Here is a 26,521-nt window from a genome sequence, read left to right on the forward strand (position 1 = left end):
TTCTGTGTTTTCTAATTGTGTTGGAAATGTGATAAAATTGTAATAAAAAGAAAATTAAAGAGCTTCACAGAAAAACACAATGATGGAGGAACATGGAACAAGAGGCCCTCAAAGTACTCTTTCTCCAGGCCCTTTATACTGCAAACAGGTGCTTCTAATGGAGGCGTAGGGGCAATATTAGATCAAGAGCAGGACGGAGGTCGCCTGGCCATATATTTCAATGCATCTGCATATTATTCCCATGGAGCAGCAATAATTCCCCCAGAGCTGCAATTGAAAAGGGCATTTTACTAAATGAAAAGTGGGCATTCTGTGATCCTCTTGTTGGACTGCAGCTCCCATCAGTCTTAGGCAGCATAGCTCATGGCGAGGAATGCAAGGAGAAACAGCTGCAGAGCCACCCACGGTTGTATTCAATCAATGCGTTTCCACATACCATCCTCTTCCTTTCTTTATTGTTGCAGCAATTTAGGTCTAAGATTACAAATTAAGCTCTTCCCTCACCGTCAGGAATTCAGGACTGATGAGGTGTGTTCTCAACAACAGCAAATAAACATCAGAACGCTGAGCTCTTCTTCATAACCTAGATGACTAACTGTCACTCCAACCACTCCGGGTTGCCTCTTTGCTTACAAACAATTTTCTTTGTTTCATTGCATGCTATATCCGTCCAACACTGCCTGGGCTTTACGCACGCGGTATCCACAATGACACAGTCTGGACCATTTGCTGTTGGTTTATCCGCAGCCCAGAACCTGGAAGAGAAGAGACAACCCTTTCTCTCAGAACTGCGACTCAAGAGGGCTTACCAATCAAACCAGATGCAAAATGCATTTTTAAAAACATGCAAAATATCCTGAAAAACAGCAAAATCAAGGCCCAGTACAGACCTACCAAAAAGGGAAGCCTGCCGGAGCCTTCTTTTCCCCGCAAGGAAGCCACAGCAGCCAAACCGCGCGGCTTCCCTGTGAAGAAAAAACACTGTGAAAAGCGGGTTCTTTTTGTGCCAGTTATGCCCGAGTGCGCCAAAGGAGCACTCATGATGTAACTGGCGTGGCGCAACGTGTGGACGCTATGCGTCCCTCACATCACAATGGCAGCGTGGTATACACAGGGTGCTGCCATTGTTACGGCATCGTGCCGTACTAGGATTAGGGACCGTGCAGTTGCTGCGCAGTCCCTTAACCCTAGTACGCCACCAGCATGGCACATTTGGCCCGTCTGGGACGGGCCCAAGACTCAGCAAATGCAAATGAAAACCACCCAGAGTTGAGGAGGTTTCCCAGCAGACAATGGATCATTGATTAAATAGACAACCCAAGGCCTTGTTATTCAACAACAGAACAATACACAGAGTAACACGCAAATTGCTTCCCCTCAACCAACAGTATATATACCCCACTCTCTTCCATGCCAGCTTTCTCTGAAGATGCCAGCCACAGCTGCTGGTGAAATGTCAGGAATAAACTCTTCTAGAACATGGCCTGAAAAACCTGCAAAAAACCATGAAAGCCTTTGACTTCACATATAATTAAACTGTTGATAACATTAAAACAATTTAAACTGTGCATTAAAAGATAAAGGGTGCATCTATGATATAAAGCAGTTTGACACCACTTTAACTGCCATGGTTCCAACCTACAGGATCCTGGGATTTGTAATATGGTGAGGCACCAGCACTCTTTTGCAGAGAAGGCTAAAGACTACAAAGTTGCCTTCTCCAAATACACAGAAAGCAGAAGAGTTTGACGTAGAAATGATTTTCCATGTCTTCATTTCTGCCAGTGGCATCTCTAGGGGTGTGCGGGGTGTTCAGCCACATCAGGCTACACACTAAGGAGGGCTGACAGCACTGATCCTCAAACATCTGCCTTTGGGCAGAAATGGGGAGGGGGACAGTATTCTGGAAGGCAAAAAAGCTGGAGAAAATAGTCAAACTGTCATAGGGGGAACAAGGGAAACAATGCAAGGACCAAGAAGTGGGGGGCAAAAAAACTTGCCAGGGCAGCAAGTAAAGCAGAACCATGGTTTAAGATGTCTCTACACTAATGCACAGAGCATGGGAAATAAGCAAGATGAACTCGAACTCTTAGTACAACAAAGCAAATATGTTATAATAGGCATCACCGAAACCTGGTGGGATGAGTCTCATAATTGGAATGTGGAAATAGAGGGGTATAACATTTTTAAGAGAAATAGGCCAAACAGGAAAGAAGGAGGAATAGCATTTATGTGTCAGGGACATTTACATCAGTGAAGAGATCCAGGACTTCAATCCTGGAAGCCAGATTGAAATAATCTAGATAAAAATCAATGGTGATGTTGTTGTGGGAGTCTACTACAGACCCTGAAGTCAGATGGTGATCTGGGAGTGGAGGAACTCTCAGTAGTTCCATTGTCATGGACTGATCACTGCCTCGTAGGGTTGAGACTCACTGGGACTCAGAGCCTCTGCAGGGCTCAGGAGCTGATTCAGATGGTCTGCCTCAGGTGGCTTATGGATCCGGATGGATTCCTGATGACTCTTGGGAAGTTTCCTCTTGCTTTGGTAGGTGATCTGTCAAAGCCCTGGCTGATCTCTGGAATAGGGAAATAGCCAAGGCAGTGGACATGATTGTCCCTAAGTAATCCCTCCCACAAAGCAGAGCCAAACTGGTTCACTAGGGAGATGGTGACGTGGAAACGAGTGGGACGGAGACTGGAGTGATGATGGCAGAAGATTCAGAGTAAGTCCGACCAAACACAGACTAGGGCCCACTGGAAGGTCTAGGCTGAGCCAATGGAGGCAGCGAAGAAATTATACTTCTCTTCCACCATTGCATCTGCACAATGTCATCCAGCAGAGCTGTTCTGAGTGGTAACAGGGGCCTTTTACATTCACTGTGAAGAATTTCATAGAATCATAGAATCATAGAATCATAGAGTTGGAAGAGACCACTAGGGCCATCCAGTCCAACCCCCTGCCATGCAGGAAATCCAATTCAAAGCATCCCTGACAGATGGCCATCCAGCCTCTGTTTAAAGACCTCCAAGGAAGGAGACTCTATCACCCTCCGAGGGAGTGCATTCCACTGTCGAACAGCCCTTACTGTCAGGAAGTTCCTCCTAATGTTCAGGTGGAATCTCTTTTCCTGTAGCTTGCATCCATTGTTCCGGGTCCTGTTCTCTGGAGCAGCAGAAAACAAGCTTGCTCCCTCTTCAATATGACATCCTTTCAAATATTTAAACAGGGCTATCATATCACCTCTTAACCTTCTTTTCTCCAGGCTAAACATCCCCAGCTCCCTAAGTCGTTCCTCATAGGACATGGTTTCCAGACCCTTCACCATTTTTGTCGCCCTCCTTTGGACACGCTCCAGTTTCTCAATGTCCTTTCTGAATTGTGGTGCCCAGAACTGGACACAATATTCTAGGTGGGGCCTGACCAGAGCAGAATACAGTGGCACTATTACTTCTCTTGATCTAGACACTATACTTCTATTGATGCAGCCTAAAATAGCATTGGCCTTTTTAGCTGCCGCATCACACTGTTCACTCATGTTCAACTTGTGGTCTACTTGGACTCCTAGATCCCTTTCACACGTAGTTTCATTCAGCCAGGTGTCACCCATCCTATATCTGTGCATTTTATTTTTCCGCCCTAAGTGCAATACCTTACATTTCTCTGTGTTGAATTTCATTTTGTTAGCTTTGGCCCAGCTTTCTAGTCTATTCAGGTCATTTTGAATCTTGATCCTGTCCTCTGGGGTATTAGCTATTCCTCCTAATTTGGTGTCATCTGCAAATTTGATAAGTATGCTCCCAATTCTGTCATCCAGGTCATTGATAAAGATGTTGAATAGCACTGGGCCCAGGACAGAGCCCTGTGGGACCCCACTGGTCACTTCTCTCCAGGATGAAAAGGAGCCATTGTTGAGCACCCTTTGGGTTCGGCCGGTCAACCAATTACAGATCCATTTAACAGTTCCTTTGTCTAGCCCACATTTTACAAGCTTGTTTGCAAGAATGTCATGGGAAACCTTGTCAAAGGCCTTACTGAAATCAAGATATATTATATCCATAGCATTCCCTTCATCTACCAAGCTGGTCATTTTATCAAAGAAAGAGATTAGATTTGTCTGGCATGACTTGTTTCTCTGAAACCCATGTTGACTTTTTGTGATTATGGCATTGCCTTCTAGATGTTCACAGACTCTCTGTTTAATGATCTGCTCCAGAATCTTTCCTGGTATTGATGTCAGACTAACTGGACGATAATTGTTGGGATCCTCTTTTTTCCCCTTTTTGAAGATGGGGACAACGTTTGCCCTCCTCCAGTCTGCTGGGATCTCTCCTGTTCTCCAGGAGTTTTCAAAGATTATTGCCAATGGCTCCGATATTACATTTGCCAGTTCTTTTAATACCCTTGGATGGAGTTCATCTGGTCCCGGAGACTTAAATTCATTTAGATTAATAATGTGTTCCTCTACTATCTCTTTACTTATTCTGTGCTGAAATTCCCCTATTCTGTCCTCTGCTCCATTATCCTCAGGTTGAGCACCCTTTGCCTTTTCTGAGAAGACTGAGGCAAAGAAGGTGTTGAGTAATTCTGCCTTTTCTCTGTCTTCTGTTAGCATTTTGCCATCTTCTCCACGCAGTGACCCTACCGTTTCCTTCTTCTTCCTTTTGCTGCGGACATATCCAAAAAAGCCCTTTTTATTGTTCTTAACCTCTCTAGCAAGCCTGAGTTCATTCTGCGCTTTAGCTTTTCTGACTTTACCCCTACACATGCCTGCTATTTCTTTGAATTCCTTTTTCGTGATTTCCCCCTTTTTCCATTTCTTATACATGTTCCGTTTCAAACTTAGCTCAGTTGAAAGTTCCTTAGTCATCCATCCTGGTTTCTTGAGACACCTCCCGTTTTTCTTTCTCACTGGAACTGTTTGAAATTGTGCCTTCAGTATCTCTCTTTTGAGAAACTCCCATCCATCCTGAACTCCTTTATCTTTTAGTATTTCTGACCATGGAATCGCCCTCAATACTTCTCTAAGTTTACTGAAATTCGCTCTCCTAAAGTCTAGGATGTGTGTCTGACTCTGCCTGGCTTCTCCTTTCCACTGTATTACAAACTCCAGGAGAACATGGTCACTTCCACCTAATGATCCCACCACTTGCACCCCATTAACCAAGTCATCCTTGTTGGTTAGGATCAGATCTAAAATAGCTGACCCCCTTGTTGCCTCTTCCACCTTTTGGACCATGAAATTGTCTTCCAGGCAAGTGAGGAATTTGCTAGACCTTGAGGATTTTGCTGAGTTTGACTTCCAGCAAATATCAGGGTAGTTGAAGTCGCCCATCACTACTACATCTCTCTTTTCTGAGTGTGTGGTCATCTGTTCTAGAAAGGCATCATCCAATTCTTCAGTCTGACTTGGGGGTCTGTAGTAGACTCCCACTGTAACATCCTTGTTGTTTCCCTCCCCTTTGATTCTTATCCAGATGCTCTCCACCTGGCTTCCATGATTGATGTCCAGGATCTCTTCACTGGTGTAAATATCTCTGACATATAGTGCTATTCCTCCTCCTTTCCTGTTTGGCCTATTTCTCTTAATAAGGTTATACCCCTCTATTTCCACATTCCAATCATGAGACTCATCCCACCAGGTTTCAGTGATGCCTATTATGTCATATTTGCTTTGTTGTACTAGGAGTTCGAGTTCATCTTGCTTATTTCCCATGCTCTGTGCATTAGTGTAGAGACATCGCAGACCATGGTTCCCTTTTACTTGTTGCCTGTGCAAGTTTTTTTGCCTCCCACTGCTGGGTCCTTGCACTGTTTGCCTTGTTTCCTCTGTGTCAGTTTGACTATTTTCGCCATCCCTTTCGCCTTCCTTAATATTGTCTCCCTTCCCCTCGGAACTCAGTTTAAAGCTCTCCTGATCAAGTTCTTGAGACTGTTGGCAAAAACATTTCTTCCAACTGGCGTGAGATGCAACCCGTCCGTTGCAAGAAGTCCCTCCTCATGGAACCGCAGCCCATGATCGAAGAATCCAAATCCTTCTCGGCCGCACCATCTGCGAAGCCAGTTGTTCACATCTGCTATTTTCCTCTCCCTTCCTGGACCATGCCCTTCAACTGGCAGAAGAGACGAGATGACAACCTGTACATCCATTCCTTTCAGCTTCCTACCAAGCGCCTCGTAATCCCTTTTGATGTTCTGAATGCTGTGTCTTGCAGTATCATTAGTTCCCACGTGGACCAAAAGGAAGGGGTATTGGTCAGTAGGCTTGACCAGTCTTGTCAGCCTCTCTGTCACATCACGGATCTTTGCACCTGGAAGACAACACACCTCTCGAGACATCTTGTCAGGCCTACAAATCACTGCTTCTGTACCCCTCAGCAAGGAGTCCCCCACTACGACCACACGCCTCCTCCGAGGCTTAGCAGCGACTGTTCCCTCAGGTGGGACTCTCAGGCTCCCCTGCTCCGTCCCTGAAGTCTGTCCATGCTGCTCTTCTTCATCCTCCTTGATAAGGGAAAGAGCTTGGAATCGATTCTCTAGCTGCAAGCTCCCCGAACAATTCCTTCTTGGCTTACTTCTCTTTGTGACATTCCTCCAGCTGTCTGCCTCCTCTGTTTGGCAAGTGACCGCTTCCACCCTAGCATCTTCCTCTGCGTGGTACTCATCCAAGATGGTTAGTTCTATTGTGTCAAGGAAATCCTCTTGTTCCCTAATCTGCTGAAGTGTAGCTACTCTGGACTCCAGCTGCTGGACTTTCTCCTCCAAGAGTGCTACCAACTTGCACTTGGTGCATGTGAAGTTCTCCAATTCTGTAGGCAAGAAGAGAAACATCCCACAAGAGTTGCAGGTGACTGCAGCAGATCCCTCGTTGTCCATACTGCAAAGTCTTTAGTAATGAGTATAACAGTCAATCTACTGGGAATACTTCTTTAAAGGAATGTACTGGGTGCTATCTTACACTTAAAGGGAAGGTTCTGTTTCAATATCCGATTCTAACCTGATGCCACTTGAGCAGAGTTCTGGAAGTTGGTATATAAAGCTAGTCTGCTAGCTCCGCCCCCTTGTGACTCACAGATGTGACTCACAGAAGCTCCTCCCCTTCAGCAACGAGCACACGGTCTCAAGCACACGATCTCAAAATGGCTGCCAAGCAGCTCCTCTCCTTCTCCTCTCTCTGGCCGGACTGCAAGACACTTTGCAGACAAAACCACTTGGATTTGCTCTAACTTGGATGCTGTAGTTGACACCAGCAAAGCGGATGTAATCTTGGTGCCTGCTTGTCCTGTATTGTTGGATAGGTTTCAATTTGTGCAGCCTGGGGATGTGGACAGGATCCTTGGTGAAGTGAGGGCCAGCATGTGCGTACTGGATCCTTGCCTTTCCTGGCTTCTAAAAGCAGCTAGAGAGGGACTGGCTGAGTGGGTAAGAGGAGTGCTGCTGAGGGCCTCACTGCAGCTAGGCAGATTTCCATCCTGCCTAAAGGATGCTGTGGTGAGACTGTTGCGGAAAAAGACCTCCCTGGATCCCACCCTTTTGGGTTATTATCAGCCAGTAACAAAATGTGATACAGGAAAATGAATGAGCCATTTAACACAACCAAATAGAGTTGTAAAGCAGTTTTCTCTGCCTGCTTCTATCAAATACTCAGTTTCATTGACTGGTGAGTATCAGGATGGTGGAATATTACACGAGGCCCTCCACATTTGCTAGGGTCAGAAATGCAGGACCCCCGTGAAAGTGGAAAAACTGCAAATAAAAAAACAAAACACTCATGTGAAGTCGAAGGCTTTCACGGCTGGCATCCATAGTTTTTTGTGAGTTTTTCGGGCTATGAGGCCATGTTCTAGAAGTGTTTATTCTAGAAACATCAGGAATAAATTCTTCTAGAACACGGCCCCATAGCCCAAAAAACCCACAAAAAACTATAAAAACCACTACTACTTTCACCTGAGAGAACACCTTTCTAGAAATCTGTAACAGAACTCTATGGCCAACATCTGCCAGAATCTGACCATAAATCATGTTGGAGGACCTACAAATGCCTAGAGAAGTATGCAGGAATCTCTTGGTTGTCCAGCGCAATTCTATGGTCAACTTCTATCAGAATTTCACTGGAGGACTTAGCAATTCCTAGAGAGAACAGAGTAATCAAATCTGCAAATAGTCAATTCCACAAAAGTCAAAGCTGCAAATGTGGAAGACCAACTGTATTTGGCTTCTTCAAATCTCAGTCTCTCTCAATCTCTTTCTCTCTCTACATATACATCTTTTAATGGAAATGAAAAATTGGATTTCTTTTAAAAAAAAAACATGCAGCAGGAAATATATTTCTAAGAAAGCATCTAAAACACAAGCGACAGAGGTATTTTGCTCATAAACGTACGTCACTATCAAAGGCCTCCCGTCCAGCCATTCCCATTTGTTATCTTTCTTCTGGAGTCCAATCCAGGAAGAATCAGGCTGAGTCGCGATAATGGTTTCCAGAAACTCCTGCAAATAGCACAAGTCATTAGGCCTTTCTTAAAGCTTTTCTGAACAACCATTCCCTCCCTCCCTCCCTCCCTCCATCACCAAGGCAGATATATACACATGCACACACGTTTGTGTTTGTGCATGTGTGCAACATCACAACAGGCAGCTTCTTCATCACACCACTTCATGCACATATTGAAACCAGACCCTGTTCACATCCTGAGTGTTGGTGCAGTGGTTTTGTTTTTGTTAATTTATGTTAAGTGATGTAGGTATGAATTATAGCCAATTCTGGAGTATGTTGTTCTATGTGTGACACTGAAAAGTAAATATGAGCAGTTTGTTGCGGTGTGCCTTAAAGTCAATTCTAATTTTGGCGACCCTAAGGCAAACCTATCATGGAGTTTTCTGGGGCTGAGTGGAGAACCGATCCTTGGCTCAGTCATTAACCGAAAGGAAGACTCTGTCACAGTATAGTGATAGGTCAACAGAACAATTATTATATTAGTCCATAATCAGAACCGATGTTAAAAAAATTGATTGGAACTGAAATTTTAATGATCTTGTCTTGGAACAGCTGAACCTATTTTATACTGGGAAGTGAAGCTGACTGAAGGCCATACAGATCAGATGTTATTTGGAACATCATGTAGTCCAACTGTTATCAACATGGCCATGTGGCAGCGGGGAATGAAACAGGACAGTAAACTGAAATTAAATGGAGGGATGTTACAATAAAAAAAATGACTCTATACAATGCTAGTAAAGTAAAGTGTACTGTAATTTTGTAAATATTGTTATTTATATGAATCATAGTAAGCTAGTACAGTAAGCATGGCAGGAATAATAATTTATAGATTGCATGAACAGCCGTGGAAGTGCAATCCTTGTGGGTATGGTGATGAGGCAACAAGTTGTGATCAATGGGAGTCCCATCATTTATCAGAGCCTTCTCTCCAGATACAAAGGGTTGCGAGCCAATGTGGTGTAGTGGTTTGAACACTGAGCTATGTGACTCTGGAGACCAGGGTTTGATTCCCAGCTTGGCCATGTAAACTCATTGGGTAAACTAGGGCAAGTCATCATCTCTCACCCTCAGAGGACAGCAATGGCAGGCCCCCTCTGAAGAAACCTGCCAAGAAAATCCCATGATAACTTCACCTTAGGGTCACCATAAGCTGGAAAAGACTTGAAGGCACACAACAACAACAACAATATCATCAACAAAAGGTTAAATGTGAGTGGAGGCGCAGTTACATTGTAATGAAGGTCTACATCACAGGTGATGTGATGGCAACTCTCCAATGAGATGAGCTATTGGGGAGATGCAAGAACCTTCTAGATCAATGGTTATCAACCTTTGGGCCTCCAGGTGTTTTGGACTTCAGTTCCCAGAAGTCCCAGTCAGTATGCTCATTGTTCAGGAATCTAGAGTACCAAAGGCTGAGAACGACTGTTCTAGATGGTTCTGAGGGCATGTTTTTTAAAAAGGCCTACACCCAACCCAATGCTTTCGCCTGTCTGTTTGCCTTTGTCTCTGGCTCTGACCAGGCAGAACCTGAGTGCTTCTAATCGTCAGCTCTGGAACTGGAAGGTTGGTAGAGCTGGATACTGGAGTCCAGGCTGACCATTGTGAGCTGACCATTTTTTATTAGACCTGGCCCTAAAATCCCTCTGGGCATGGTGAAAACCCCCTGTACCGCCCAGAAGTCATTTGATTACAAAATATTACTTGTTGTTGTTGTTGTTGTTGTTGTTGTTTTCTTTCAGTGAGGCTGTGATGGGGACAAGGAATCCTGGGTGGCTAATAGGCCCTTGTCACCCATATTTGCCTATTCTTTGTTACAGTTTCTATTGCTTATCATTCTTTCCTAATCCAAGCCGTCTTGGAGGAAGCCGATTATTTAGATTCATTTCAAACTGGCTTCAGGACAGGCTATGGAGTTGAAGCTGCCATGGTCGCCTCAGTCGATGATCTCCATCTGGGCATCGACAGGGAAAGCGTGACCCTGTTGGTGCTCTTGCACATCTCAGTGGCCTTCGATACCATTGACCACAGTATCCTTCCGGAACGGCTGAGAGAATTGGGTATTGGAGGCACTGCCTCCGTTCCTACCTCTTGGGAAGGTTCCAGATGGTGAGGCTGGAGGACAGCTGCTCTCATAAAAGACAGCTGACATCTGCCGTCCCTCAAGGCGCTAGTCTGATCCCCATGCTGTTTAACATTTACATGAAGCCACTGGGAGAGATCATCCGGAGACATGGAACACAGTGTTATCAGTACGCTAATGACCCCCAAATATGTTTCTCTATGTCTCCGACTGTTGCAGTGACTAAGGATGGCATCTCTCCTCTGAATGACTGTCTTGGGGGTCAGTGGATGAGGGAAAACAAACTCAAGTTGAATCCAGGGAAAACGGAGTTACTGGCGATAAGAAACCCTGGCCTCAGGAAGGAGTTTTGTCAACTGGTCCTGGACGAGGTCATATTTCCCCTAAAGGATTGTGTTTGCGGTTTGGGAGTGCTCCTGGACTCATCCCTCCGGTTGTCATCTCAAGTGGAAGCGATAGCCAGGAGTACCTGTTACCACCTTCAGTTGATACGCCAGCTGCGCCCCTACCTGGACCAGGGAGAGCACTGAAGCATTGGTACATGCGCTGGTAACCTCTCGTCTTGATTTATGCAATGTGCTCTACATGGGGCTACCCTTGTGACAAGTTCGGAAGCTTCAGTTGATGCAAAATATGGTAGCCAGACTGGTCACTGGTACATCGAGGTTTGATCATATAACACCGGTATTAAAAAAATCTTCAATGGCTGCCGATCAGCTTCCAGGTGCAGTACAAGGTGGTTATCACATTTAAAGCCCTACATTTATCACATTTACAGCCCTCCAAGTCTGGTCCAGCTCCATCAGGGCTAGGCTGAAGAAAGAGGCTCCTCCCTCCATAACTGTCATCCTTCGGCCTGTGAGGGAGTGAATAGGCTGGTCCAGCTCCATCAGGGCTAGCCTGAAAAAGAAGAGCCCTCCCTCCGGTCCATCTGCCTTGGTCCAGGCCTCCGAGGGAGAGAAGAATATTGGACCTGATCCCCTCCTCCCCTCATCATTCCCTTCTGCTTTTGTTTTGTGTCTTTTTAGATTGTAAGCCTGAGGGCAGGGAACCGTCTGTTATCCCCTCTGTTGTAAACCGCCCGGATTCCCAGTGATTGGGTGGCATATAAATAAATCCTATTATTATTATTATTATTATTATTATTATTATTATTATTATTATTACATGGCTTGGGCCCAGACTACTTGTGGGAACGCCTCTCCCTATATAGTCCGCCCCGCACTCTCAGAACGTCTGGGAAGTACTTACTACAGACACATAAGACCAGGTGTCCACTTCTCAGAGGACCTTTGTCTCGATCTCTCCAAAATTATGGAATGACCTGCTGGAGGAGATCCATTGTATAACTACCTTAGATGCTTTTAAGAAAGCTATTAAAACGGATCTCTTCTGGCGGGCCTTTCCCATCTGATTCTGTATAAGCAGTCTATCCACCTAGCCTCCCCTATCGCTGTCATTGGTCCCTGTCCTCTTCCTTTGAAGGAGATATCTTCTTGCCAAATTTTACTTGTATTTTAAGGAATTCGCTTGGAATGGTTTTTAACATAGTTTACTGTTTAATCAATTTATATGTATTGTTGCTGTTTTTGTGATTGGGGGAGGGTTGGGATATGGGAGTTGTTTCTTTGTTTGATTGTAATTTTAACTGTATCATGTTTTATCCTTATACTGTTGGAATCCGCTTTGATTCCTTGCAAAAAAGCAGAATATAAATAAATTGCATTATTATTATTATTATTATTATTATTTCTATCTATATATTTAATCTTTATACTTTATCATTCTATTATTTGATTCTGTTTTATTGTACTTAATTTTGTATTGTCTCCATGTGCAAGAGAGTATGTGTATGCCATGATATGATTTGTCTCCATTGCTACAAGAGTATACAGACTGCAGGACACTCACTAGAAGACAGTGCCTATGTGGCTGCCTTTCTGCACTGTAAAACTTCCTTTCTTTAAATGAAGTTTGGCTTGATTGTTTACAATAAATGCACATCTTGGGATTGTCAACGGTCTTGGCAACTAGGGAGCTCATTCCCATCTGCACAGGAAACTTGGAGATTGATAGACATTGATCTGCACCTTTAATATATCTAAATGATAAGCTCTGACCTGCACCTTGATATCAAAAGTGTATCTTGACCTGAGTCGCTATATGGCCCTAGCATGGGATCTAAATAACAGGTTCCCACTGAAACAAGGGGAAGCCATGGGTTACGAATTTCGTTTCCCAGCTCTGATGAAATCATGCAGGAGCTGCTATGCTGCTATCAGGCAGATGTCTTAAGGAAGTGTTTCTCTTTGTGAATGAGAGGGAGCCATTTGAATCAATTGAATGGCATTTGCATAGCCATTTGGGTCCCTACTCTGGCAGAAACATTTGGTGAGATCAAAACATGGACCTAAGATGTGAAATACACTTCAAACAGTTTCATTAGAAGACTGATTGCCCTTTGTCTAGAGACCCTGTCAAACCTTTAAAAGGTGTCCTAAATTTAGGAATGGGCTGCCTGCCCCTTTCAGGTCATTTGCAGCCAAAATCTATGTCGCTCTGACTTGGTCTGCTAAGCCTTAAATATTAAGCAGACTTACAAACCCTCTCACAAACTGGACTTCCCAAGATAGAACCTCTACATCAGGTGAGTATTACCATAAGAGACGCCTATATCTATCCCACATCTAACACATTATTTCCTGAGCCTTGTATGAATGCATGTGCGTACGTGCCTGTGTGTGTCTGAATCCCTGTTTCCAATAAAAGAGACATTGATTGTACTTAGAGCCTCTGCCTCATTTATGGATTTCTAGTTCCTGGCATACAGCTCGAAGGGCCAGTCCCTGAGGTGTAGTGACAGGCCTCCTCTTGTGACTGTAAATTCCTCGTTGATAACGTGGTCACTGTTCACTGTTACAAGATGGGTGGCAAAGAAGAGTTGCAGGGAAGTGCAAGAGCAAAGTCATTGCTTTCTGGGGACTGACACTCTTTTGAGGAAGGCTCTGCCATTCCAAATGCCAACTTTATGACTCCCACATGCTTTTCCTGTATTGTTCCGAACAGATAACTGCAGAAACTACCAGAACATCAATCTTACTGCCTCATAAGGAGCAGAGGTCACCAGGGATTCTGTTGCTCCAGGGTGAAAAATCTATGATGGGCTTTATGGGAGCAACTCCTACCTTTACTGAAGTTATCCATGGTGCTGAACTTAGTATAGGAATAGGTTAAAGCGCCATGGATAGCTCACATAAAACCCAATATATATTGACTAAGAAACAGGACACACAGCTACTTCTCACTGCCAGTTTTACTGGGCCCAAGTAGTCAACCTTGCAGTTTTCTTACCATAGTGGAGAAGAAAGCAATTATACAGTTCAAAGATTGTGTTGATGTGTTTGGGTAATATCAATAACCTTTGCATTAGGTAAATACTAAGTGATGTTTCCTCTCCCTCTTTTTTTATTTTGGGTTACCCAAACTGGTGCTTGAAAGAGAAGGAAGGCTTGAATTCAGAGATCAGAATATTACTGTTTTTGACTACAAGTGCCAGATTCCCTGGCAAATATGGCCCCTTCTGGGAACTCTGCTTCAGAATTAATGGTCAGAGACATGTTCATTAATCTCAACTAGAATAAACTCATCCAATCAACTCAACCCATAGATTGGTCCCTCTGATTTACTCTAGTCATGAATAAAAAATAGGATTTAAGGTAATGTAGTCAAACACATCCATCTTGTATCTAAGGTAAGATGGGAAGTCATTAAATCCATCCATATCCCGAAAGCCACCAAATATCCCATCTGCTGCCTGCTTTGAGGGGATAGCCTGAAGTGAGGAGATATTCCTCCCAATTTGAACTGGAATATAGCCACTGCAAACCTTCTTTTATTCTTGAAGGACCTGAGCAAGCCATAATAACATATCTAAGCACAAGGGATTAGATGCATTTAAAGGATTAGATGGTGAAATTACCAACCAATTAGACCTGCCATGGATGTTTCCCAGGGTTCTGCTCACCTCTTCCATTTCAGTTTCAACGGTAGGCAAGGTGGCATTCTGGGTCACACAAAAATCTGCTGCTCCTTGAAACGTCTGCGGTTTGTCGGGAAATAAATAGATGCTGCCATCATGTGCCTGCCATTTTTGCTCAAGTAGTGTAGTAACTTCCGCTGCAATTCAAACCAACAATGTGTGAAGAAGAAAGTAGGGGTGGGTAATACAAAAGAGAAGATTCAGTAGAAGCTAATTTGTGGAAAGTCCATGCAGATATATATTCAAAGTGTGTATGTACATCTAAGAACTGATAATCTATTACATACAGGTTGAGTTACCCTTATCTGAAATGCTTGTGACCAGAGGTGTTTTGGATTTTGGGTTCTTCTGTATTTAGGGATATAAACATAAGGCAGTGTGATAACTTTGCCTGATGTTAATCCAGAAAAGCTGAAAAACATACACAGATGTCATTGAGGCTTTTTGGGGAGGGAGGCAAGATGGTGCTGAGGGCAGTTGCACATAAGTAAGCTGCTCTCCCTGTCTGCAGGGATGCTAAAAGCTTTTGTTCTGTTAGACCTTATCAATAACAAAAGCCACTTGCTGGAAGAAAGAAAACAACAAGAGAATAGCAAGAAATCTTCAAGGACAAAAGGCAGAAGAAAGAAAAAGATTTGCAACCTCCTCATTCCTGTTGTTGATGTGTTCAACTCAGGCTTCCTAGGTCCCTAAAATGCATACCCAGTTTGTTACGGGCAATTAGCTTACACTTTGTAAACTGCTCAGGGAGTGCTTAAGTGCACTGATAAACAGTGTAGACATGTACTTGCTATTGCTGTTGCTATTGCCAGTCTCAGATGATAGCAGTAAATCTTGGAATGCTAACTCTAATTTATTAGTTGGAAATCACCTTCTCCGTTATGGTTCTTGCAAGGCAGGAGAAGGGAGCGTACGGAGTTGCCACTCCCTTCTCCTCTGGGATTAGGTCTTCCTCAAAGCAAAAAGGTCCAGACAAACTAAAATTCTGTCCTATTTGCTCTGAACGAAGGAAACTAAGGAAGGAAAGGAAGAGAAGGACTCAAATAACTATACCAGCCCCTTTGACTGGACTGTAAGTAATGTAAGGAAAGGGCTTGCAATAGATCTGGAAGTGGCAATTGCCCATGCTGAATTACTAGCTGACACATGTGGGCCAGCATTGGAAAGTCCCTCTTTCCAATCTGATGAGGAAAGAGTTGCTGAGGTTAATTTCAATTCATGCTGTGAACCTAACCTTCCAAAAGGGAAACATTACAATTTCAACCTCATGTTCCAGTTCACTCCCTAGAGGCTTATCCTTACCTCAAGAAAATCAGACTTCAAAGGATACTACACTGGTGAAATACCTCGACTATATAAATAAAGATTTGGACCTAATTCAGAAATTCCTGGTGGAAAGCTACAGCTTACTACTTACTTTGGTTGAACTCTATAAGAGCGATGAGAGGCCTCTCATTCCAAAAGAAAGTGATATCAAGAGTGTACCTCTGTTAAGGGAGGAAGATGCCGATGTCAATTTCCAAAACAGAGAGGAAAATAAAGATTCTAGTAAAAGAATGAAGAAAAGGAGGAAAAAGGCCTCCCAGAAAAAGAGTAAAAACACCAAATCTTCTAGGAGAGGTCTAAATACAACTAAACAGCAGAAGAAAATGCACTTCGGATGAATTTTGCTACAATATTCCGGCAGACATTTGGGAACAGCGTTTTTCCACTCTGTTTGTAGGTGTCACAGAGTGCACAGTGGTTCAGTCTTCTACCATAGCCTTAAACAGTATCCCTTTATGGGATCCAGTTTCCCAGATCAAAATGAAGTCCCTGATAAGTTGTCTTAAATCAAGTAAGGTGCTGGGAATAGACTCCATCCTCCCAGAAATGTTGAAGGTGAACATAGATTGGTGCCCCCTCCCCTTCTAGCAAATCTGTTTCCCCATATTAACAACGCGGGTAAATCCCCTCTTGCCTGGCTGGAGGCTGTTGTCATACCCATTCTTACAAAAAGGAGAGGAGCCATCAAACTATAGGCCCATTAGTTTACTTTTGGTTGCGGGCAAATTGTATGCTAGTTATTTAAATCAAAGACTAGGCTTCTGCATAGAGGATGGAAATGTTTTGGGAAATATTTCAGAAAGGGCAGATCAATGATAAATCACTGTGTTGCCTTAAACCATTTAGCAAAAAAATACAAGACCACTTAGGGAAAGGGCCTTTATACTGCCTGTATAGATTTAAAATCTGCCTTTGACTCAATACCAAGAGATAAATTATGGATGAAGTTACTCCATACCACTATAGATAAAAGACTCCTGTATCTTATTAAATGCCTGTACCAGGGTACTATACTATATAGTCACAGCCATTTCTTGCTCTTTCTTCACTAAGAGGCCTCAGTTCACACACCCCTTTCTACTAAACTACATTTATTAGGTCTGTCTACGGAGTTTCTTTATGCCTATGAGTTCAGGCATTTAATTTCATTTTAGATAATTGGATTAAGGACATAGCTCTTCAAGATTCCTTATCAAATGCCAATAGCTCTCCTCTGCATTTCAGCTTGAATTTCAAATTCCCCCAAAGTGCTAGATATTTGGAAAAATTGACTATTCCAGAATATATATATATATATATATATATATATATATATATATATATATATTTTGAGAGCCAGATTTAATTGCCTGCCACCTGCAGTTGTAGATGGGCGTTATCATGGTGTGGTATATGAGAACCAACTATGCCCCTGTAATGAAGAAGAAACTGAATCATAGAATCATAGAATCACAGAGTTGGAAGAGACCCCAAGGGCCATCCAGTCCAATCCCCTGCCATGCAGGAACTCTCAATCAAAGCATCCCTGACAGATGGCCATCCAGCCTCTGCTTAAAGACCTCCAAGGAAGGAGACTCCACCAAAATGTCCGAGGAAGGAATGTGTTCCACTGTCAAACAAGCCCTTACTGTCAGGAAGTCCATCCTAATGTTGAGCTGGAATCTCTATTCCTGCAGCTTGCATCCATTGCTCTGTTTCCTAGTCTCCGGAGCAGCAGAGAACAAGCTTGCTCCCTCCTCAATCTGACATCCCTTCAAATATTTAAACAGGGCTATCATATCAGCTCTTAACCTTCTTTTCTCCAGGCTAAACATCCCCAGCTCTCTAAGGCGTTCCTGATAGGGCTTTATGGCTTCCAGACCCTTCACCATTTTAGTCGCCCTCCTTTGGACACATGGCTCGAGTTTCTCAACATCCTTTTTAAATTGTGGTGCCCAGAACTGGACACAGTATTCCAGGTGGGTTCTGACCAGAGCAGAATATAGTGGCACTATTACTTCCTTTGATCTAGACACTATACCTCTATTGATGCAGCCTAAAATCGCATTAGCCTTGTTAGATGCATGTTCTCATTGCATGTAACTTTTATAGGGATGAGAGTACCAAACTCCTTAATCTTCTAATAAGCAACTTTCCTGGCAGGACCTCAGAATGGCACGTAAAGCATCTCCTACACAGGATACAAACAAGTCCATTACAAAGATAGTGGCTAAGTTTCTTTGTTCTGCACAGAGAATGAGCAAGTCAGTTCTTTTCCCTGTTCCACCAAATTAATTTGGTTTTTAAGGTGTATTCTGTAAATTTTAAATGTTTTAAACTGCTTTTGTATGTTTTATGAATTTTGATGAATCTGTGACCGCTTAATATATTATTATTAGTATTAGTATTATCTACAGAAGGAGAGATCTCAGAGATGGGGACCAAGTCTAAACATTAAATTCAATTATGTTTCATATGTGCGTTATGAACACAGCCTAAAGGTAATTTTATACATACCATTTTCTAATATTTTTGTGGATGAAACAAAGCCTCTGTACAATCAGAAAGCAAATGTGTCGCTATCTCAGACACTTGTGTGGGTGATTTTGGATTTTGGAGTAGTTCAGATTTCAGAATTCCAGATAAGGGAGACTCAGCTTGTAGCAACATAATGGTTTCTTCTTGTTGTTGATGATCATTTAGATAACAAGAATAGCAATATATCAGTTAGATAGTTTGACAGGTAGAATATAGGAATCAATGAGGTACCCTGAAATAAAGTGGCACTTTCCACAAAGTGTCACTTCTTGTAATTCCCTTTAATAAAAAAATAGTTCTGCTATTGTGTCCTTTCCATGGCAATTTCACTCATTTTGTTAGTCTGTAATTGATTCCAAACTGCTTCTGACTACATGAAGTGTAACTGTTTTCTTCTCCCAGAGGCACTAAATCTCCCAAAGGCCCATTATTAGAGTGATATTATTCATCGGAGTTGAGATGGTGGTGGTGATGGCGAGGATGATGATGATGAGAATGAAGATAATGATGGTGATGATGACGATGATCCCATCTTAAGGCAGCTTGCAAAAGCTAAAAATTCACACCATACCTAACTTAAAAACGTAACTGAATTATAGAATTAAAAATATTTTAAACGCACAGCATATATATATGTGTGTGTGTGTGTGTATATATATATATATATCGACAGTGCAGCATATTATGAAAAACCCCTTTCCCTCCTTGAGCAATCAGCCCTGAAAAGCCTGATGAAGCAATAACAGGACATTTCATTAGGGAGCAAATGCTGGACATATTGCAAGTATCTGACATGTTTCCCTCAATAAAGAATACAATTATGATGCACTCCGGTGGTCCTTGCCTGGAAAGGACATTTCAAAGGCCATTAGATAGGGCAAATCCCCTCTCCTTGGGCAGAGAGAAAGAGAGGGAGGTCTGTGCCCAAAATTAATCAGTATAATCTCCTGGGTTTTTAGTATGGATGTAGAATCATAGAATCATAGCGTTGGAAGAGGGCCACCCAGGCCAACCCCATTCTGCCATGCAGGAAATCTAAATCAAAGCTTCCCCATTGACAGATGGCCATCCAGCCTCTGTTTAAAAACCTCTAAGGAAGGAGACGCCACTATAATCTCCGAGGAAGGAGTGCATTCCACTGTCGAAGAGCCCTTACTCTCAGGAAGTTCCTCCTAATGTTGAGGTGGAATCTCTTTGCCTGTGGCTTGCATCCATTGCTCTGGGTCCTGTTCTCTGGAGCAACAGAAAACAAGCCTGCTCCCTCATTAATATGACTTCCCTTCAAATATTTAAACAGGGCTATCATATCACCTCTTAACATTCTCTTCTCCAGGCCAAACATCCCCAGCTTCCTGAGTCGTTCCTCATAGGACATGGTATCCAGACCCTTCACCATTTTAGTCGCCCTCCTTTGGACACATGGCTCCAGTTTCTCAACATCCTTTTTAAACTGTGGCGCTTTCACTTATGTTATTCTCACAATCAAGTACAATGAAGAAGCTTTGTTCTCTGTGTGTGAGATTATGAGAACTTTTTATCCATTTTTTCCAATTGTTTTTGCACATTGAGTCTTGTTTTGTGGGGGAAAAATCATTAATGCCAAAAAAAAAAAAGGCTAGCATTCTTTTGGTGTTTTACACACAATGTAAGTGTTCTGAGGGGAGAAACATGGTGAGAGGTGTAAAAGCCCTGCCCTATGAGAAGTGGCTTAGGTAGCTGGGAATGTTTAGCCTGGGGAAGAGGAGGTTAAAATGTGATAGTTATGTTTAAATATTTGAAGAGATGTCAGTCACATTGAGGACGGAGGAAGCTTGTTTGTACCACCGGATTCCTTTGCAGTTCTGTCTGGACTGCCAGTCTCCGATGGATCCAGCTGGGGCTCACCATCCTGGCTCTTCCCAGTCCCTCTCCTTCTTTGTTCAAGGAGACCTCCTCCAGGTACGACTTGACTATACCCAGTTACAGAACTACACAATAATCAAGTTTTAGACACTGATGGGTATCTACACATCATCTAAGGATGAACAACTACACATGCAACAGCCACACGTGTGAAACTCCACTTATGAACTGGATACAGGTGACATGCCATGGTCAAAAAGGTAGAACCGTATGTGTGAGGGAACTTATCATAGAGACCTCCATACCTCTTTTGATCCTGGTTGCCCTTATCAGATCCTGCCCCAGCATGTCTATCTTTCTTAAAGTAAGGTGTCCAGAATGGAACACAGTACCCCAGATGAGACCTTAGTAGCACAGAATACAGTCGGACTGTTATTTGCTTCAACGTCTATTAATGCAGGATTAAAATAGCATTCACCTTCTTTTTTCTTTTCTCTTTCTTGCTGCAGCATCATACTCCTGGCTCATTTTCAGTTTCTGTTCAACAATAATTCCAAGGTCCTCTGCACATGCAGTACTGCTGAACCAAGTATCCCCCATCGTAACTAAACATTTCAGGGCCGTGTTTGAGCAAATTGTTTGGACCCCTGAGGGTCCTGAGAACAAGAAATATATTATATATATATGTGTGTTTGAATATTTTCTTGGGTTCAATTGTTTCAGTGTTTTAGGTATTGAAATACTCACTGCTTCACCCCAGACAACAGCTGCAGTTCAGGAGGAGAAGGCAGAGGCACTTTACCTTTGCAAGTGGCATACATAAAGTGTCAGGAGTTGTCTTGCTCCAATTTAAATACAGGACACTGAGCTAATGAGGGCAGCTGGGCTGATTGCAATTTTAGGCTGCATCAATAGAAGAATAGCATCTCAATCAGGGGAAGTCATAGTGCCACTCTGTTCTGCTTTGGTCAGGCCTCACCTGGAATAAGACTGTGTCCAGTTCTGGGCATCACAATTCAAACAGGATGTTGAGAAACTAGAGCATGTCCAAAGGAGGGCGACTAAAATGGTGAAAGGTCTGGAAACCATGCCCTATGAGAAACGACTTAGGGAGCTGGGGATGTTTAGCCTAGAGAAGAGAAGGTGATATGATAGCCATGTTTAAATATCTGAAGGGATGCCATACTGAGGATGGAGCTAGCTTGTTTTCTGCTGATCCAGAGAACAGGATCCGGAACAATGGATGCAAGCTCCAGGAAAAAAGATTCCAGCTCAACATTAGGAGGAACTTCCTGAGAGTAAGGGCTGTTCAACAATGGAACACACTCCTTCCTTGGAGTGTAGTGGAGTCTCCTTCCTTAGAGGTTTTTAAACAGAGGCTGGATGGCCATCTGTCAATGGGGATGCTTTGATTGGGAGTTCCTGCATGGCAGAATGGGGTTGGACTGGATGGCCCTTCTTCGGGTCTCTTCCAACTCTACAATTTTATGATTCTATGATTAACTGCTGGCTATATATTTGCTCCATCCATTGCTGCAAAACAACAGCGCCCAAACTTCTCTGCAACCTGTTTGACACCTCTTGCTTCCTGGCTCTCTTTGGTATCTGCTTCTTGACTAATCTTTTCAGCAACTCTTCTCTCACCTTTGGTCATGATTGCTTTCTCCCCTTCAATTGCCTGGGCCATACTTCTATTTTTAAGGCCTTACAAGCCTTGGAACTGGCCTGGTTTTCCCCTGGCAGTTCTTGGGGATAGAGGTGTACTCATCTGAGCACTCGCCAGCTGTATACAGGACAGATATGGAGATTATACTGTGATTTTAAAAAGCACAACTACAGGTGTAAGGGAACCTACATGTGAATAAAACACCAACAGAATTCTATTTCTGGGCTAACAAATTAGGAGAGAATGTATACATAATTTGCAAGACAGTGCTCTCGCCCAGAGTTTCATCATCACCATCCCAAGGATCATAGAAGGGGAGCCAGATTTCACTTTTGTAAGGAGATTTGTAACACTCCTGATCCAAAGGACAACATCCAAGATAGGTCTTTTGCTCTTTGCCAATATGCTTTGTATGGCTACTTGGCTCCTCTTATATATTTTTATGAGCAATTCACCCGTAGTACAATAGCAAACTATTTGGCTCTTCTTAAGTGTGCATGAAGTGGTCATTTCCCTACCCTGGCTGTGGCAGAATCACTTAGGCATCTGTAACTAAAACATAGCAAAGCAGAACTTGATTGTTTTGATCCTCATGAAAGGAACCATTTGGAACCATTTTATCTTCAGCTTGGGTTGCCAATTGTTCAGGGGCCCTGTACCTTTCAGAGATGCATAGAAGAGGGACATTTAGCATGTGCTGCCTCAAGCCAGTTTCCCTCTGTACTCTGCTACGTCACCCTTACATCCTTTTAGTAACTTACCAATTGCCTTTTCCACTGCAATACTTTGTGTAGCCCATCCTGCCAATTTTTCTGCATAGCTCTGGACTGCAATGAGTTTTTCTAGGGCTAAAACATCAGAAGAATTAAAGTCAGGGGAGATCAAATAGTAGCACCATTTGCATCTTTTTGTATCACATTACACTATGATCCCATCCCCACAACTACGTTATTGTTTTTAAATGTCTGTGGCTTTAGTATTGTACTCCATCCATGCATCTTCAGTGAGGATAGTCAGCCCTTGGTATCCATGATTTCCTTACCCACGGATTCAACCATCCATAACATGATTTAAAAAAAATAAACATTTTTAAAAATTCAAGAAGCAAACCTTGATTTTGCCATTTTATATATGGGATGCCATTTTACTATGCCAATGTATTTCATGGGACTTGAGCATCCATGGATTTTGGTATCCACAGGGGATCCTGTAACAAAACCCCAGCGGATACCAAGGGCCCACCGTATTTCAATACTTAAAACATTGGACCTATTGATGTCATGGGAATGTCAAACATTTCCTACCACTCTCTAGCATAGATATGGGAAAAAAGCAGCCTGTGGGCCTCATGCAGGCCTCCAATGCAGTGCCATGTTTGTGGTCCTCAGGACCCTCAGGGGTCAAAATGTTTGTGTTCCATTCTGGGTGCCTCATTTTAAGAACAACAGATAAGTTGGAGCAGGATCCGAGAAGAGTAACATGGATCATAAGAGGCATGGAGAACAAAGCATAGGAGGAGCAACTGAAGGAGATGGACATGTTCAATTTGGTGAAGAGAAGATATGTGTCTGTGTGTCTCTGTGTCTCTGTGTGTGGCATGACTGTAGTCTTCAAACACCTCAAGGGTTGTCACAGAGAGGAAGTGTCAGCCCTGTTCTCTGCTGCTCCAGAAGGTGAGCCCAGGTCTAATGGCTTGAATTTACAGGAGGGTAGATGTTGACTGAACATTAGAAGCAATTTCACTTTTGACTCTAGATAAAGTATAAAAGTATTGCAGAAGAAAATTAGCATGTGCTTTATAGACCATAGCAAGACCTTTGACTGCATAGATCACAGAAAGCTATGGAATGCTCTTAAAGAAATGGGAGTGCCACCACATCTGATAGTCCTGGTGAGGAATCTGTACTTAGGACAAGAGCCTACTGTAAGAACACAATATGGAGAAACAGAATGGTTCCTGGTTGGCAAAGCGTCCAGGAAGGCTGCATCCTTTCACCCTATATGTTCAATTTATATGCAGGGCATTTCATATGGAAAGAAGGCTTGGAGACAGAAGAAGGAGGAAGGAAGATAGGAGGAAGGAACAGCAACAATCTAAGCTATGCAGAGGACACCATATTACTAGCAGAAAGCATCACAGACTTGGAACAATCACTAGAAAGTCTAAGAAGAAAGGGCAAAGGCAGGCCTAATGTGACACTTAAAGAAAACAAAAATAATAATCACAGAAGATTTACATAAATTCAACCTAGATAATGAGGAAATCAAAATAAAGATTCCCCACACCTTGGATTACACATTGATCAAAATGGAGACTGCTTCAAGAAATCAGAAGATTAGGAATGGGAAGGACGATTGTGAAGGAACTAGACAAAATCCTAGAGCTTGGAGATATTCAACTGAGCAGTAAGTTTAGAACTGTTCTAACCATTGTATGCCCTGTTACCATGTATGGCTCTGAGAGCAGGACAGTGAAGAAAGCAGATAGGAAGAAAATCAATTCTTTTGAGATATGGTGTGGTTTGAGAAGAGTGCTGAGGATACCGTGGGTGGCCAGAAAGACAAACAAATGGGTCCTGGAACAGATCAGCATATCAAGGTTGGACTGGATGGCCCTTGTGGTCTCTTCCACCTCTATGATTCTATGGTTCTATGATTCACTCTCCCTGGAAGCCAAGGTAACCAAATTGAAGCTGGTGTACTTTGGCCACATTATGAGAAGGCATGGTTCACTAGACAAGACAACAGTGCTAAGGAAGGTGGAAGGATGTAAAGGAGAGGAAGACCGCATGCCAGAATGAACAGACTCAATAAGGGAGACCATGAGCCTGAGCCTGCAGGATCTGAGCAGAGAGGTAGAGGATAAAGGGACTTGGAAATGTCTCATTCATAGGGTCACCATGAGTCAAGATTGACTCAAAGGCAGCTAACAACAACAAAGTATAAAAGCAAATTCTGTCCAAGAACCCCTTTATGGATTTCGGCACACAAAGATTTTCATAAAAAAGAAAATTTGCATAGAGGCAAATGTTTAAGTTATAAAGAATTATTAAACATTCAAGAAGGAAAGTGGCATATAAGATCAAGGAAGGAATTGGCAACAGAAAACGGCAGTTGTTGGTGGTTTGTTTATCGTCAGCTTCATGAGAGATTCAAACAAGACATGAAACTAGAAGGCTTCAAAATGGAAAAGACGGAACTGCAGACAATTATATAAAGTGGGAATAAAAACTTAATAGCTAAACTTGATAAAGTGATGTTAAAATCAGACATGGAAAAGGATTGAATTAGATACAATATGAACATATGAGCCCAAAATATTAGACATGATACACAACTGGACCATCGGGGAAAAATCATGGAATATTTTTTTTTACATTTACAAGAAGTTATAACATTCTGAAAAATTACTTCAAGAGGCTGTAAAGATGGCATCTACCAATAGATAAACTAGTGAAAATTAAGAGTAATATGTTGAATAAATCCTAGAGGTCTGGGAAAGTTAAAGATACCGCTTTTCATCTTTGTTGGCAATGCAAAAAAGCCAATAAAATTTGGAAACAAATCCATAAACTTACGACAAAGAACTTACAAATCAGTTACCCCATGGGTCCCAGAAATGTGTTTACTGGATGTGATTTGGGCTACAAAAATTATATATGCTAAAAAATGGAATAAACCAGAAATACAGTGTGCCCATGTTGTACGCGGCCACAATATACATGGCTTTCAGCATATGCTGAAAGCAGTAATGGAAGAAACGGGGCTGTGCACTGGAAAGAGTAATGCTGCAAACGTGCCGCTGCGCCACTGAGAGCACAAGCCCCATTACTTCTAATGGGGCTCAAGCATACACAGAATTTCTCTTATGGGGGGGGGGGGGGGAGGAGGAGGATCCGGAACGGATCCCCCACATAAGAGAAGGGACCACTGTACCAGTAGGAGAGGATTGGCTTTTAAAATTATATAAAATGGTGGAAATGGACAAATTAACTATTATGTTAGATAACAAATGATTAAAAAAATATATAAAGAAGGTTGTAGCGAAACTCCTGACATTGGAGCAGGCAGGGGGTCAACTGGACTTTCAATGGAAGGGAGTTCCATAGCCTGGGAGCAGCCATGGAGAAGACCCTCAACTGTGTACTTACCATCTGTGTCTGCGATAGTAATGAGCATTATAGAAAACCCTCCCCTGTGGATCTTAAAGCTTATGCTGGCTTGTGTAGGGAGATATGGTCTTTCAGCTTGACTGGATCCATGCTGTGTAGGCTTTAAAGGTCATAACCAGGACTTTGATTCACCACTTTATGGACAGAGGAACCACCAACTACCAGGGTTTGCAGCTCTGTGTCTGGTGCATATTGTGGGTTTCAGGGTGTGGGGTGAGGGAGAGGGAGAGCAGTTGTAATGGACAAGCGGTAGGTGAGAGGTGGGTGGCAAACGCTTCCTCTGACTTTGGACTTTATCGCACACACAATTTTAAACGTTCTGGGGACCGAAGGAGGACACGCGTGTGCGTGTTGCAGAAAACGGAGTTTATCGCA

At 42.9% G+C, this 26,521-nt stretch overlaps 1 protein-coding gene across 2 annotated transcripts in view; it reads right to left on the reverse strand.

The window, feature by feature from the left end:
- The window catches only part of LOC149313294 (C-type lectin domain family 4 member K-like), a 49,314-nt gene continuing 22,793 nt past the window's right edge, over window positions 1-26,521 (reverse strand). For both annotated transcript variants that reach the window (XM_089527152.1, XM_089527151.1), the window contains 4 exons: window positions 22,736-22,822; window positions 14,609-14,760; window positions 8,385-8,491; window positions 1-755 (listed from right to left, as the gene is read on the reverse strand). In XM_089527152.1, coding sequence (XP_089383278.1) covers window positions 599-755; window positions 8,385-8,491; window positions 14,609-14,760; window positions 22,736-22,822 — 503 coding nt within the window. In that variant the 3' untranslated portion in view covers window positions 1-598. The remainder of the gene's footprint in view (window positions 756-8,384; window positions 8,492-14,608; window positions 14,761-22,735; window positions 22,823-26,521) is intronic.

The sequence above is a fragment of the Sceloporus occidentalis genome, unplaced genomic scaffold (assembly GCF_023333645.1).
Source record: "Sceloporus occidentalis isolate IW3139 unplaced genomic scaffold, rSceOcc1.0.p SCAF_5, whole genome shotgun sequence".
NCBI lineage: Eukaryota > Metazoa > Chordata > Lepidosauria > Squamata > Phrynosomatidae > Sceloporus > Sceloporus occidentalis.